The sequence below is a fragment of the Gymnoscopelus braueri genome (assembly GCF_963280865.1).
Source record: "Gymnoscopelus braueri genome assembly, chromosome: 15".
NCBI lineage: Eukaryota > Metazoa > Chordata > Actinopteri > Myctophiformes > Myctophidae > Gymnoscopelus > Gymnoscopelus braueri.
The window spans coordinates 22,626,231-22,640,678 of record NC_137620.1 but is presented as its reverse complement, the minus strand read 5'-3'; the positions used below and the strand labels follow the sequence as shown (position 1 = coordinate 22,640,678).

The window sequence follows — 14,448 nt, the reverse complement described above, 5'->3', positions numbered from 1 at the left end:
CAGTGACCCTATTGTGAGGAATTTAAGTGTTGCTACTGTCAAGTGTTTAGACTTGCTGGCACCACTAGGCACTAGCCATTATTATCCAGGGTGACGACACGGGAGCAGTCTCTTCATTTGGACTCGTTATTCAATTTAAATAAGAGAAAGTTGAGTATTATAACTTTTCACATTTCAACCTACATCTGTTTATTTACATACAAAAGCTAGACAACCCACAGTCATACGCCCAGATCTTTCTTGAATAATTTAAAAGATTATTTTGCAAGTTTTGGGTTGTAATTTGGTTCTCTTCTGAAATGTTAGGCCTACAGGTTTCATGAAAGAGTGTTGCAAAGTCTCAACTGTTGTCAAAACTGTCAATCATTATTTAATGATGGGAGGTGGGATTGTTGTTGGAATAAGACAAAATTATAACAATAACTTTTATTAAAAGAGCACCTTTCTTAACAATGTTTAAGACTTGCTAAAGGCAAGCTGCCATGAACAAAATGGCAACATCAAATCACACAGTATATAATAAAAATAAAAAACCATTGTAGAACATAAAAGCAAAAAAAATAAAGAAAACGGAACATAGAAAATAAAAATATTTCTTTTGGATTAGGAGGGGGGGGTATATCTTCTGTCTCTTTTCTACTATAGAAAAGAGCTATAAGTAGCTATATTATATATAGATTATAATAAGAACTAAGTGAACAGTGGGTTTCAGATAAGGTTCTCATAACCTAATTTTGGGCCTGCTCAGGAGGTAGTACTAGCTACCTCCTCCTAAACTTTTCTGGGTTTATTTTAAATGTTGTATGATTAAGGGAGAGGTACCCTTCAGGGGTGGATCTGGTTATAATGTAAACGTATACCAAAAAAACTAAAATCACAGAACTTCACTAATTCTGGAAAGTTTCCGGTTATGGCAAAAAGAGCCTTAAGATAGCTGCCAGAAACAAACAAAGGCAACAGAACATCACACAGTAGACATTTGAACACTAATAGAACAAGATGATATAAGTAGTAGGGGTCTCTCAGCTGGAGCTTTCATATCAGGAGACTGTATTTGGGTGAAGTCAGGATGTAGCCAGGGGAGGTGGGGCTGAAAATGGAGCCTTCAGGACTAGAGGGCAAGTACGTGGGTGAGGTGGGGGAATAGGTGGGCACATACGTTTGGAGAGTAGGTGGGAAGTACACAAATAGGAGGGGGGGGGGTGGGGAATTAAAGCTGTAGTTGGGGGAGTACAGCAGCCGCCCGTCTTCATAGAAGCTTAGTTGTTCTCCTCGTCGCTGTCGTTGGGGCTGATGGATGGGCTGGCGAGGATGTGGTCAGGGAGGGTGGGGCTGTGGCCTGGGGAGGTGTATCCAGGGGAGGTGGGGCTGTGGCCTGGGGAGGTGGGGGTGTATCCAGGGGAGGTGGGGCTGCATCCAGGGGAGGTGGGGCTGTAATCAGGGTCGGTGACACTGTGGCCAGGGGAGGTGGAGCCTTGACTAGTGGATGAGTATGTGGGGGAAGAGGGTGAGTATTTGGTTGAGGTGGGGGAGTAGGAGGGTGAGGTGGGTGATTTCGGGGAGTAGGAGGGTGAGGTGGGGGTGTAGGTAGGTGATTTTGGTGTGTAGCTGGGTGAAGTGGGGGAGTAACTGGGTGAGGTGGGGGAGTAGGTGGGTGAGGTTGGGGAGTAACTGGGTGAGGTGGGGGAGTAACTGGGTGAGGTGGGGGAGTAGGAGGGTGAGGTGGGGGAGTAGGAGGGTGAGGTTGGGGAGTAACTGGGTGAGGTGGGGGAGTAACTGGGTGAGGTGGGGGAGTAGGTGGGTGAGGTTGGGGAGTAACTGGGTGAGGTTGGGGAGTAACTCGGTGAGGTGGGGGAGTAACTGGGTGAGGTGGGGGAGTAGCTGGGTGAGGTGGGGGAGTAACTGGGTGAGGTTGGGGAGTAGCTGGGTGAGGTGGGGGAGTAACTGGGCGAGGTGGGGGTGTAGCTGGGTGAGGTGGGAGAGTAGCTGGGCGAGGTGGGAGAGTAGCTGGGCGAGGTGGGAGAGTAGCTGGGCGAGGTGGGAGAGTAGCTGGGTGAGGTGGGAGAGTAGCTGGGTGAGGTTGGGGAGTAGTTGGGGGATGTGGGGGAGTACTGGGGAGATGTGGGGGAGTAGCTTCGTGAGGTGGCAGAGTGGCTGGGCGATTTCGGGGAGTAGCTGGGGGAAGTGGGGGAGTACGTCGGAGAGCCGGGCACGTACAAATACTTGTGAGTAGGGCTATACTCCGGGGAGCTTGGGCTGTATGGTGTTAGGTATTTGGGAGAGACAGGAGAGCAGGAGGGTGAGCTGGGCACATAGGTGGGTGACTGGGGGGTGCAGCGTGGGCTGCAGGGGGAGTAACTTGAGGAGGGTGAGCTGGCCAAGTACGAAGGGGAGGTGGTGGGGCTGTAGGAGGGGGAGGTGGCCTCGTAGGAGGGGGAGCTGGGCGAATAGGAAGGGGAGCTGGATGAATGGGAGGGAGAGTTGGTCTTGTAGGCGGCTGAACAGGAGGGAGAGGTGAGAGAATAGGAGGGAGAGGTAGGGGAGTAACTCGGGGAGGTGGGGGAATAGAAGGGAGAGGTAGGGGAGTAAATCGGGGAGGTGGGGGAATAGGAGGAGGAAGTAGACATATAGGCGGGTGAGGTAGGAGAGTAGGAGGGGGAGGTGGGGCTGTATTCGTTCGAGTAAAGGGGGGAGGTAGGGGAGTAACCGGGGCTGTGCGGGGTGAAGCCACTGGGAGAGCGCGCCCCAAATTCCGTGGAGGTGGGCCAGTAGTTGGGGGATATGGCTCCATCTGAAGTCACACATACAACAATGTTAGAACAAAACTCAGAACTATCATTGAACTGATTTCTAAATTCTGCCATTGCATTCATGGCATAACTGAAGATAACTGAAGATAAGTATTACATTTCTATAGAGGATGTGCAGATGACGTCAGACCATGTTAATTTTTAGATTTCGGCCCAGAGTCCTTCTTCAGCGTATATGTTGAAACGTCCGGTTTGACGCTGCTGCTGGGGAGCTATGACCTAAATAAATAAGAGCCTAAAAAGGACTTTAGTGAGTGCTGGTATTCCTTTCTATGAACTTTATCCGCCTGAACCGTGCACCCTGTACATTGGTACTTCGAAAACTCGTCTCATGAGTGCTTGCTTCCTTCCTTTTCAAGTTATTGGACTGCTAAACATTACCTACTAGCATGGGTGCCATACCGGCAAAAGCGACAAGTCAAGCATGAATGCCCAAGTCTACAAATGTTATCATGGATCGACTCCCCTGAATCACACACACTCCCATTCCAAGGATATAGACCAGTTGAAATGAAAAAAATAGTTTTAGACCGCTAGCATTTCAGGTCACTACGCAGCTTCCAAATCTAGTACTATATTGCACTGATCAGAGCAATGGTCACAGTTATGGCTATTTGAAGTGTTAAACACTGCAGTAACACTGCTATAGCACCCCATGTGTGTGCAATTTTGGCAGACCCCTGAACAGTGTTTGTGCCAAGTTTGATGTAGATTGTAGCAACAGTGCACGTTGGTTCACGGTTCGGTACATTTCTGATCCAGCAAAACGTGAAAATGAGAAACTTCCTTGATTTTGTTTTCTTGAACTTGGGAGAGCCTCAGCAGCTAACGTACTATGCCATCTATTGAAGAGGAGCGGCTGAGATTACTAAATGAGAATTTGTGGTCCATTATGTGACAATTTAGGTATATTTAGATTTTAACCAAATACAAACACAGCCCATGGATATCACACAGGCCATTTGCAAGCTTCGCAATAGAGTTTCACACACGCACTATAAGGCTTTTGCCATCGATGTGGATGAAAACAATGCACATCACATCATTGCACATCCTCTGTAGTACCCCGCTAAGACATTTAACCACTTAAAAAGTATTTTCACTGTCCCTTGTCTAACCTGGAGAGGGGATATATGGGCTGGTTGACCTAGGAGACCCAGCTGTAGGGGACCATGCCGGAGAGCTCACTTCAGACATCGTGCTGGGTGAAAAGCCTGCTGCTCCGGGAGTCATGCCGGTTCCTGGAGATAAAAAAAAAAGAATGAGTCAGTAGTACGCACTATGCAGATGTCAAAAATGCAGTTGAGCCATGTGAATCCAAGGCCCGTAACTCACCAGCATTAGAGAACCTTTCACTGTATGCTGAGGTCGCTCCCCCGATCCAGGGTGTCATGCCAGGGGATAGCCCCATGCTCATGGGGCTGGGTGTCCCGGAAAAGAACATTCCGGTGGCTGCAAGCAGGATGGATGCAGACAAAGTCAATATCAATGCTCCACCATCTACATTGTAAAACATCATGAGCGCAACAACAAATAGGCTACAAGTCATAGGATAAAGGCGAACATCTTATAGGATAAAGGATTGTCACATAAGGTTGAAAAGTGAAGTTTGTTTTTTATTGACTTTCTTTTTTCTTTTCTTGTTAGTTTTGCAGAAAAATGTGGCGCAACTCAATAAATAATCAAAATCAATCTGAACCCAATCTGGGGTTTTAGAAACTGTCTAACCTAACAATCATAAAATAAAGATAATAGCTGGGAGGGAATTCCTTTTTTTTGGCATGGTGTTAGGTATGGGCATAAGGTTTTCAAAAACCACGGCAAACGAGTTGGGCTCGCCCCCTAGTGATCGGTTTGCAATGAATCCAATATTAGATAGGACTGCATATGGTTGAGACCCCAAATAATTGATTGGATATCGCTGCTGTCGGGCAGAAACCGCTAACTCCAAAATGTTCGTTTTTCAGGAAATGAAAAAAACTAAACAAAAAGTGGAGTTAGGTTTTGTTCATCATTGATAAGAACAGCTGAATGGACCAATAAGCTCACAATGAGGTTGGAGGTCAAAAGGGGGTAGAGCCTGGAGTCAGCAAAACCAGCTAACTCCACCCCCCTTGTGGAGTTAGCTGGTTTACCAGAAAGTTTGAGGATCCAATGGAGTTATCTGGTTTTGCTTCTTAATACTTTATTGGTTCAGTATTTTTTTTAACCAACACACAGATGTAAAGGGTGTTCAATGGCACAGATTTATGGAAAAAAATGCAAAAGCATCAAAATGGAGTTAGCTGGTTTCTGCCCGACAGCAACGATATTCTAAACAACATACTAAAAATGTACAATTCTTATGGTTTTTCACATATTCCCTTCCCGTTCATAGGCATTTTAAGATCCCGGCAGCCATCGTGGACCCAATCTTGAAAATTATGCCTTTCCACAAGTTGGATTTTCAATTTTCTTTCACATGTTATTTAGCATACCCAGTATGCCCAACTCGTTTGCGATGGTTTTTGAAAACCTTATACCCACACTTAACACCATGCCAAAAATCTAAAACTTGTCACCAAGTGCACAATCATGATTATTTTTGACAAATTCCCTCGCAGCTATAACAGAATGAGTTCTACTCCAACCTAACTGCACTAAACTAATCTGTCCAAAAGTTTACAGTTACAAAAAGCTGGCGCCCATACACCATTAACTATAGCAAAAGAATCAAGCTCATCAAAAACCGGTTACAATCTTATCAACCATTAACTATGTGCCTTCAGAAATACTTGCACCAGCAAGCCTATAGGAAGGTTAACTGAATATAAGTAGGGTTGGCAAATGACATATACAGTACAAAACAATAGCATGGCAAGCGAGCAGGGGACAGCACTACAACAAGTACTGCTGAAATGCTCAGGTGTTCTTAGGTAGGCAACCCCAACCAATCACTGGAATGGCTGATGATTGGCATCCAGCACTCAGCAGATATAGGCAGGAATTAACCACATCCACTCACTGACACAAACTCTACTGCCAAACTCTGACACTCTTCCACAGACACACTACTGACACATGTAACACATCTAATTCACATTCTGTATCTAATACACATTCTGTTGAGTAATGTTTTTTAACATGAGACAACAGTCTGCACACTGCTAATATTGTCGATGTCGAATGGAAGTCTTGCATGTCCAAAACTGTTACTTTTCAGAAAATGGAATAAATAACCTGTGTTCCAATTCATTGATTCAATATTTATAAAACCCACATACACACTTAACCACTTTAACTTAAACTTACATTTCTTAAAAAAAAATGATATTTCATATATTCATTTATGGAATTTCTGTCCGACAGCAACGATTATGCTCTTGGGAGCATAATAGCAGTGTGTAGGCTTTTTATTTTTGGGGGGGATATTTTTGGGGGCTTTTTCTGCCTTTATTGATAGATCACAATAGACTGACAGGAAATGGGGAGAGAGAGAGTAGGGGAGTGACACACAGCAAAAGTCGTCGGGATCGGGAGTCGAACCCGCGACACGCTGTCAGGTTGCATTAGCAGCCTAGGTGCCTGGACCGTCTGCTACGTCAGCCGCTACTTCAGCCGCCCACGCTGTCAGGTTGCATTAGCAGCCTAGGTGCCTGGACCGTCCGCTACGTCAGCCGCCCAGGCCTAGTGAGCAGACTTTATTGATTTATTGACGTTGATCTTTTCTTTGTCCTGCACCTGGATACTAATGTAGATATGCATGCATTCTCTCTTATCTAGAGCAGGGGTCTTCAACAGGGGGTCTGGGACCCCTAGGGGGTCGTCAGAGTTACTACAGGGGGGCCCCCGAATCATTGTGTGATCAGAACTTAGTTTTTGACATATTAACCACTTGAACCCTAGCATCCCTTTTCTGAGGGGAACATTAGGCGAAAATAACAGATCTACAAGCTCACAACGCCTCGCGAGGTCTGGTGTAGGGGGGGGGGAAAAAAGCAACTAATTGTATACAATAAATGGGGGTCCCTGCTTCATCTCTCTCTGAGCTAAGGGGTCCTTGGCCTGAAAAACGTTGACGTAGACCCCTGATCTACAGTCATTGCTTTTTCTCTCCAACTTACGTCCGGCCATGTGTAAGTCACAGGTGTTTGTGGGGACCTCCTTGGCATATTTACACTTCTCGGTGTCTAGCAGCAGGTCGAAGCAACCCGTCCCGGCTGGAGCCAGCTGACCAAGCATGATGTTCTCAGACACACCCTTCAGAGGGTCGCTTTCACTGTGGTACGCTGCTTCCATCAGCACATCCACCTGGAATAATAATGTAATCTGAATGTTTATTTGTATAGCATAGACTTTAGCAATAGCAAAGCGCTTTACCTAAACAATGGGGGGGAAAAACAGGTAACAGAATTTCATTGAAGTAGTTAATATGAGCAAAGGAATAGTATAGAATGACAATACATTACAGAATTTTGTGTATTGTGTACTTTAAGTCAACTTCCTCTAAACATTCTCTAGAACAGCGAGGTAATTGGGAAATTCGGTCAGTTATTTTTCTTGGTGAGATATGTATGATTCTTATCAATATATAATATATATCAACTTATATCAAAGGTTAAGTGTCAGTGTTAACAAAGCCTGCTTATTAATGGAATAATGTATTAGACACCTCCCACTGTGGTCAATCCAATATAAGGTCAATCTGCATAAAATCTGCATAATCTTTTCTCACCATCTCCTCAAAGGTGCACTTCGAGAGAGCTCCCACGTTTTGCCTGTTGCCAAAACGTGTGATGGGCATCAGATATCCTCTACTTGTCATGGTGTCACAGAGCAGAGCCAGGTGACGGTAGTTGACGTAGGAACCGTCGAATGAAAGGATATGGTCCAACTCAAGCTCCAGAGCCTTGCGCACAGCCTCGATACCCAGCACCTGCATGGAGGAGAGCACGGTCTTCAGTTGTGCTTTCTTGAGACTTTCATTAGAGAAATGTATTTTTTTCCCCTCAATGTGAAATCAACAAGGAAAAGACAACGAGGGCTAAAAACCTTCAAAGATGAAAGATGCTATACAACTTGTACTGTGTGCTTGTGGCATACCGTGAAGATCTCCACAATGTCATTGGAGGTGGTCCTTTTAGGGTCCACTTCCTTTTCGCCAAGGACCCTCAAGAGCCCCCCTCCCACCGTTTCAAGTACCCACTCCTGCAGATCTTTAAACTCGCCCTCCTGCGTAATGAAGGTCTTCTTCTTTCTGGTCATGTACACCTGAAAAAGGAGAGAGTTTGACTGTTGATTTGTAACCAGCACTACATACTGTAGGCCTCTGTTGTTAATATTGTTAAAATGCTCATAAAATTTGTATGCGATCATTCGTCATGCACGCAGGGAAATCAATTTCTCAGAATATATTTTAATCACATGAACCCTAGCGTCCCTATTCTGGGGTGAGCATTCAGTGAAAAAAGAAGATTTAAGCTTGCGATGCGTTGTGAGCTTGTAGATCGGCTGAAGAGATTTAGTGTTGATCAAAGAATAGAGCGGACCAAGTATAGAGCTCTGGGGGAGACCGGTCAAATAAGTATAAAGGGTTTAAGTGGCTAATGCGGTTTGTGTGGTCATATGCGTTCCATCTGCTACCTTTTTGATCTGCTCAATGCCCTGTAGTGTCATGTGTTTCAGGATGTTGTCTTCGATCATTCTCAGGAAAACGTCATCAGTCATCTTGTCCACTAACTCCTCATCCTAGACAAAGAAAATTGGTCAAATGTCACAATGATCATAAAAACTAAAAAAGAGGAATGTTAGTGTTGCAGTGAGTATAATTTGAAGCATGGCTGCTGTTTCTCACCTCTTCAAGCTTGTTCCCGTTGCTGTTCATGATGCGGAGCCGCAGAACCAGTTTCTCAGCGTTGTCGTCGCTGAAGATACAGTTTACATCGTCTGAGAATGCTGGAGGGAGGAACATGACGCTGGTATTATTGGGCATTTTATGTGTGTGTGGGTGGGTGGGTGGGTATTTCTTTTATTTAAGTATTGAATAACCCAGTCTATATGAGCCACTCACTGGCATTGATCGTCACAGCAATCTGCTCCATGGTGAGCTTGCGGTCGGTCATCTGTTTGCGGTCCAACTCGATGCGCAGCAGCCAGGGAGAGATGTGCGTCCTGTCGAAGTCGGGCATATCATAGTAGACGCTCACCCACTCCTGGTCCTCCATCACCACAGTGTTCTGGGGATTGGGGTCATAGTAGATAGCAGTGTTGGCCGTTACCTGTAAGACAAAAGAGAGAGTTTTTTTTTGGTCAACATCATGTACCGTATTTTCCGCACTATAAGGCACATCTGAGTATAAGGCGCACCTTCAATAAATGTATTATTTTCATATATAGGGCGCACCGCACTATAAGGCGCACTGACGGTGCGGCTTATAGTGCGGAAACCAAGGGAACCAATATTGATACATATATAAGGCGCATCGGATTATAAGGCGCATCCGCACTATAAGGCGCACTGACGGTGCACTGATAGTGCGGAAAATACGGTACTGTAATTATAGTAATATTCTTTAGTTTGGCAAATCAGTCTGTAATGGATTGTCAAATAGACAAATGCATTCCAAGGATTGTGGAATGATTGTAGTGTGGACACATTTACACAACATACGACACTAGGAGGAGCTCTTCCATCTTTTCCAATTTGAAATGAAGCCTATATGCTTTATTCCATGTATTCCACTCCCCTCTTCTCGCGTCCTAACCTTGCGCAAGTTGGTGTGCTCCAGTCGACACAGGATGTCCTTGGCCCTCTCGGCATCGCGTGCCGCCTGGCCCAGGAGGTAGACTGTCAGCCCTGGTGTTTTAGGATTCTTGGAGACATTGATCAGCTCCTTGAGACGTGGCACGCCCAGTGTCATGACGCTCTTGGCCGACACGCCGGCATAGTGGAAGGTGTTCAGGGTCATCTGGGTGGCGGGCTCTCCCAGCGACTGGGCGGCCAGAGCCCCCACCATCTCACCTGGGTGGACCTAGAGCAGGGAGATGAATGAGAGCATCTTATTAGCTACAGTTAAATTGTATTTGGTAATTCGGCAATTCTTAATGCAACTTCATCATTTCCCCATAGGCCACCGTGTAATGTTTTGCTACGAATTCGGCATGCTTACACGCATACTGCAGTATACAGAATCTAGGGATATGCCAAACTTACGATGGCCAGGTTAAACTTGTCTTCAATCTCTCCTAGCAGCCACTCGAAGGCCTCTGTGGAAAAGCGGAACTCCTCTGTCATGCGTCTGGAGCAGAGGGTGGAGCGCAGGTGGATGTTGAAGAGCAGCGTGGCGTTCTGCTGCGCCTGTCTGCACAGTGGGTCGTCACCGTTCACAATCACCAGCTTCTTACTCAGCTCCTCAACATCTAATGGGTTAGAAGGAAACTAACATTTACTATGTTGCCCAGTTCATAGTTGAGTTTGCTCGCTACTGTTGGTGAAATTAATTTCATTGAATTGTTTAGTTTTTTCGTAGTGCAATCCATGATTACACTACAAAACTGCTCATAAAGTACCTACCACATGGAACAAACCACCAGGCCACATAAAACTGGACGAAACGTTGAATGAGCTATCAAAGAGTACGACGCATAGGGAAGCGTTATGTCAGATTCATGTCCTCAAAATATAATGAACACAATCATGTTGAATATTGGCAAATTTCCCCTTTAATTAAGGATTTTATGAAAATAAATACCCAAAGGCTTGTACTGAACTGAAGAAACCTTTACTTTTAAGGCACATTTTATTCTAATGAATGTGGCTATGTGAAAGTCAACCACATGACAACACAGGCCTGTTGAGTCCATTTCCTCAACACTATTAACAGTATATGTCACATAGCCACTGGTAACAATCCACAATGCTCAATACAAGTTATCATTCCCCTCTGGTAACCCTTACATAATTGACATAGATATACCAGAAGGCTTAGAGCCATAAGCAGTGCTTGAGGCTACCATCTCCCAGCTGTGATACCATAGCCAGGCATTTGTTCACATAATTCAAAACTCTAGGGCTTTCTGAGGCATACCTTTGACTACTCGAAGAGGATGGAGGTCTGTAGTGGACCGAGTGTTGATTCTGAAGATCTTCTGACCGTTCCAGATCAGTCTGTCCAGGTTGCATGGCAGCATCACCGTCACCGGCTAGAGGCCAGGATGAGCATTGCACAACTGTTAGCAGGGGTTGACACCTTACCAAAGTCACTTGCCCCACCATTGTAACCACAGGCCCAGCAACTTTGACCATGCAAATAAGTCAAGAATTTACCCCATAAATGAACTGATCTGTTGCAATAGTAAACAGGAACAGAATAACAGATTAGTGGCTTCAATTGGGCAAGGGGGTGGGCCATACTACTACTATATTACTCTAGGACTTTACTGTCTACTCTTTACTACTACCAATTGGCGCAGTGTTTGTGCACAGCGTTGGAGAAAGAATGCTAAGGAGTTTGCACACTGAGTCTGTATTCTTCGTATGCGTCTTTCTTTCCGTCATCCGATATATTTTTTTACACAAAGCCACCTGGCACAAATGTTGTTAGAATTTCACAGAACCAAACAAAACAGTCATCAAGCAGTGAGAATTAATTTGTGGTCCTCTCACTTGTTGAACACAAAAACAAACAAAAAAGGAAATATTGGGTCCACACGATCACGAAAAGAGCAAGGAGAGTTTCACCTGCTGATAAAGGAGCTGCGGGATTATCCTGATAATTTCAATGTTTATTTCATTAGCATAGTTTTATGCTTTGCTGTGATACTGGAACCATATTGAAAAGAACACTACCAATTCTACAATCCTGAGCAGCGGCTGCCAGTAGACACAAGCACACGCGCACACACACACACACACACGGTACATGCACACACGGTACATGCACACGTACACACACCTTGCTGTGCCTTTCAGGGGGGAAAATAAAAGTTCTGAGGCTCTCTCGGTCTTCCTTCATCTTGATGAATTCCTCATCTAAAGAGCTCTGTACATGAGCGTTTGTCATCACGTCTTTCAGCACATGATCCTGCAGGATGCGCCTCAGCACCCTTTCATCGGTGTAGTCAAACTTAAACCTAGACAGATTACATAGGGGGATAAAACACAGTTAGGCCACTGACTTGAGTTACAGTCATCTGCAGTTAACAAGATCATGAAATTCCAGTGCGGTTGCAGGAGGTGATAGAGAGGAGTTAGAATTGTTGCGAAAACCTGGTCAGCCGAGCCAAAACAATTACGCTATTTAAAAAGGGCAGCACAACATATCTTGTGTTTTTATATTTGTTCAAGTAGTCTGCTAGGGAAAAAGAATTATCATACTAACAACAAAATTAGTTGAAACCAATTTAAATACATTCTGAAAAAGAAGGTGCACTTCCCTGTCACAATAGTAGATGCATTGTGCAAATGTGTATTTTCTTTTACTTTTAAAATTGTATTGTATTTGGTAGTCTGATACGTACTTAACCACTTTCACCCTGGTGTCCCTATTTTGGGCATGTCGTTATAAGTTCAATCTTTCAAAAATAAATAAATAAATAATAACAATACTATGAAGTATAAAATAGGGCTGTGGTTAAACAAGAAAAATACAACTTTATGTTAAAAGTAGTATTCTTAGGGGCACGGTGGCGCAGTCGGTAGTGCTGTCGCCTCACAGCTAGAGGGTCCTGGGTTCGATTCCCGCCGGGGACGCTGTGGGCGCTGGGGGCGTGTTCTCTCCTCCGCGTCATCAGTGCCCATACCCTAGGTGGGGTTGGCAAAAGGGCCTACTCTGTGTGGAGTTTGCATGTTCTCCCCGTGTCTCCTAGGGTAGTTAATACCCTCACAAAAACATGCAGTAATCCTGGTCACTATACTGCCTCCCCCTGGTCAGCCAGGGCGCCTGATGGAGGGGAAAGGAACTGGTTGGAATAACGTGTTCCTTCCACGCGCTACGTCTAACCAGGGAACCTCCCCCCTGTCGGGTGATAAGAAGCGGCCTGCTTGCTCCTCATGCATTGAAGGAGGCATGAACTTAAGCTTGGGCTCTCCCTAGGCTGGCAGAGGGAGAGTAGCGCCCAGGATTACATAGGCAATTGGCACTGGGTGAAAAAATATGGGTTACAAAATCGTGGGAAAAAATTATAGAAGAAAAAAAAAAAGTAGTATTCTTAAATGATACAGCTACGTATGAACTTTGGTGTTTGTCTTGTCTCACCTCTTTTCAAAGGCCTGGTTTGAGGGCTTGAGCGTGGCCATGTTTTGGACCTCCAGAGCTTCTCCGGCCAGGCCGTCCTCGCCATAGCGTAGCTGCAACACCTCGTTAGCGGAGTTACGGACCGTGCTGTCATATTTCACCATCAGCGAATCCAAGCATTTCATCAGACGCCGCTGATGTAACCTGACGGGGAAGGGAAGGGGATTAAGTTCCTACATTGAAGCTGCTAATTTCCAACTTTATAACTGATGATAATTAGCCTCATTGAAGGAGGTGATCTTGTACGGTAGGTTTATTCATATACCCACTATGTCCCTACTGATCCCCAATACTGGAGGGGTACTAATTAATAACACATACCAGTTTCAGCAGTCTTAATAGCCGTATCGATCAGACCCTCTCTGCCTCCCATCGCGTGAAAAAAGAACTCAGTGGGTGTCAGGCCAGCCAGGTAGGAGTTCTCTACAAAACCTCTACTCTCAGGGCCATAGTCATCCTTCACAAAGTGGGGCAATGTGCGGTGCTTGAAGCCAAAGGGGATACGCTTCCCTTCAACATTCTGCTGCCCTACCGCTCCGAAGAAAGGTTTATGTTGAGTGGTGTGAATTGGGCTCTTAACTGTATACATAAAAACTATGACAGTCTTACCACAAAATAATGTTTATAAATACATTATGTATAAATATGTACATAACATAAATAATAGAACAAATAAACAATAGAAACAAAGTAAATTCTTAAAAAAAATGATAGCAAAGTCACAAAGTAAAAAACAAAATCCATGTGTGAACATTGGCATTTTCTATGGCTTTTAACCTGAGCCCCAACCGTCTCTTGAGGCCAGCAGCCCACCTGTGATATGTTGATGTTGGATCCCTTGGACCCGGCCACCACCATGATCTTAAAGTTGTTGTAATCAAACAGTGACTTCTGAGCAGAGGATCCGGTCTTGTCACGGGCATCGTTGAGGATTACGGTTGAACATGGCTCTCACAGGTCTCTCTCAAGGTGTTACCTGGGGTCAGGCTCCAACTCGTTGTTTTGGGCCTTGTCGATGAACCTGGGGCGACACACACACCACGCACAACGCACACGTACACGCACACACGCACACACACACACACACACACACACACACACACCACACAACGTCAAACATTAACAGACATATTTGTAAATAATTCAGTTTGGTATATTTTCTAAGAAACCAGAACAGAATGTGTTATTTTAACCAATGTAACTCTACAGTCCCTATTCTGGGCATGTCATAATAGGCAAAACATTAGGCGAAAATAGCAGATCTACAAGCTCACAACCCGCTGCAACTGCAAGCTTGTAGCATGGGCTATTCCGGCGAAGATATTTGGTGTGGAGGGAAAAAAGGAAGGGGCCATGTGCAGAGC

General features: G+C 45.0%; 1 protein-coding gene across 1 annotated transcript in view; it reads right to left on the bottom strand.

Moving 5' to 3' along the window:
• Nucleotides 1-1,259: 1,259 nt before the first annotated feature.
• The window catches only part of LOC308101425 (DNA-directed RNA polymerase II subunit RPB1-like), a gene marked incomplete at both ends in the record, with an annotated part of 25,523 nt that continues 12,334 nt past the window's right edge, over nt 1,260-14,448 (bottom strand). The window contains 20 exon segments of the mRNA XM_080450845.1: nt 1,260-2,133; nt 2,386-2,791; nt 3,929-4,051; nt 4,146-4,262; nt 6,914-7,100; nt 7,525-7,725; nt 7,893-8,060; nt 8,433-8,537; nt 8,644-8,744; nt 8,860-9,067; nt 9,554-9,820; nt 10,003-10,208; nt 10,877-10,991; nt 11,744-11,921; nt 13,046-13,228; nt 13,402-13,604; nt 13,862-14,017; nt 14,020-14,067; nt 14,069-14,101; nt 14,103-14,105. Of these exon segments, the coding sequence (XP_080306971.1) occupies nt 1,260-2,133; nt 2,386-2,791; nt 3,929-4,051; nt 4,146-4,262; nt 6,914-7,100; nt 7,525-7,725; nt 7,893-8,060; nt 8,433-8,537; nt 8,644-8,744; nt 8,860-9,067; nt 9,554-9,820; nt 10,003-10,208; nt 10,877-10,991; nt 11,744-11,921; nt 13,046-13,228; nt 13,402-13,604; nt 13,862-14,017; nt 14,020-14,067; nt 14,069-14,101; nt 14,103-14,105 (3,882 nt within the window).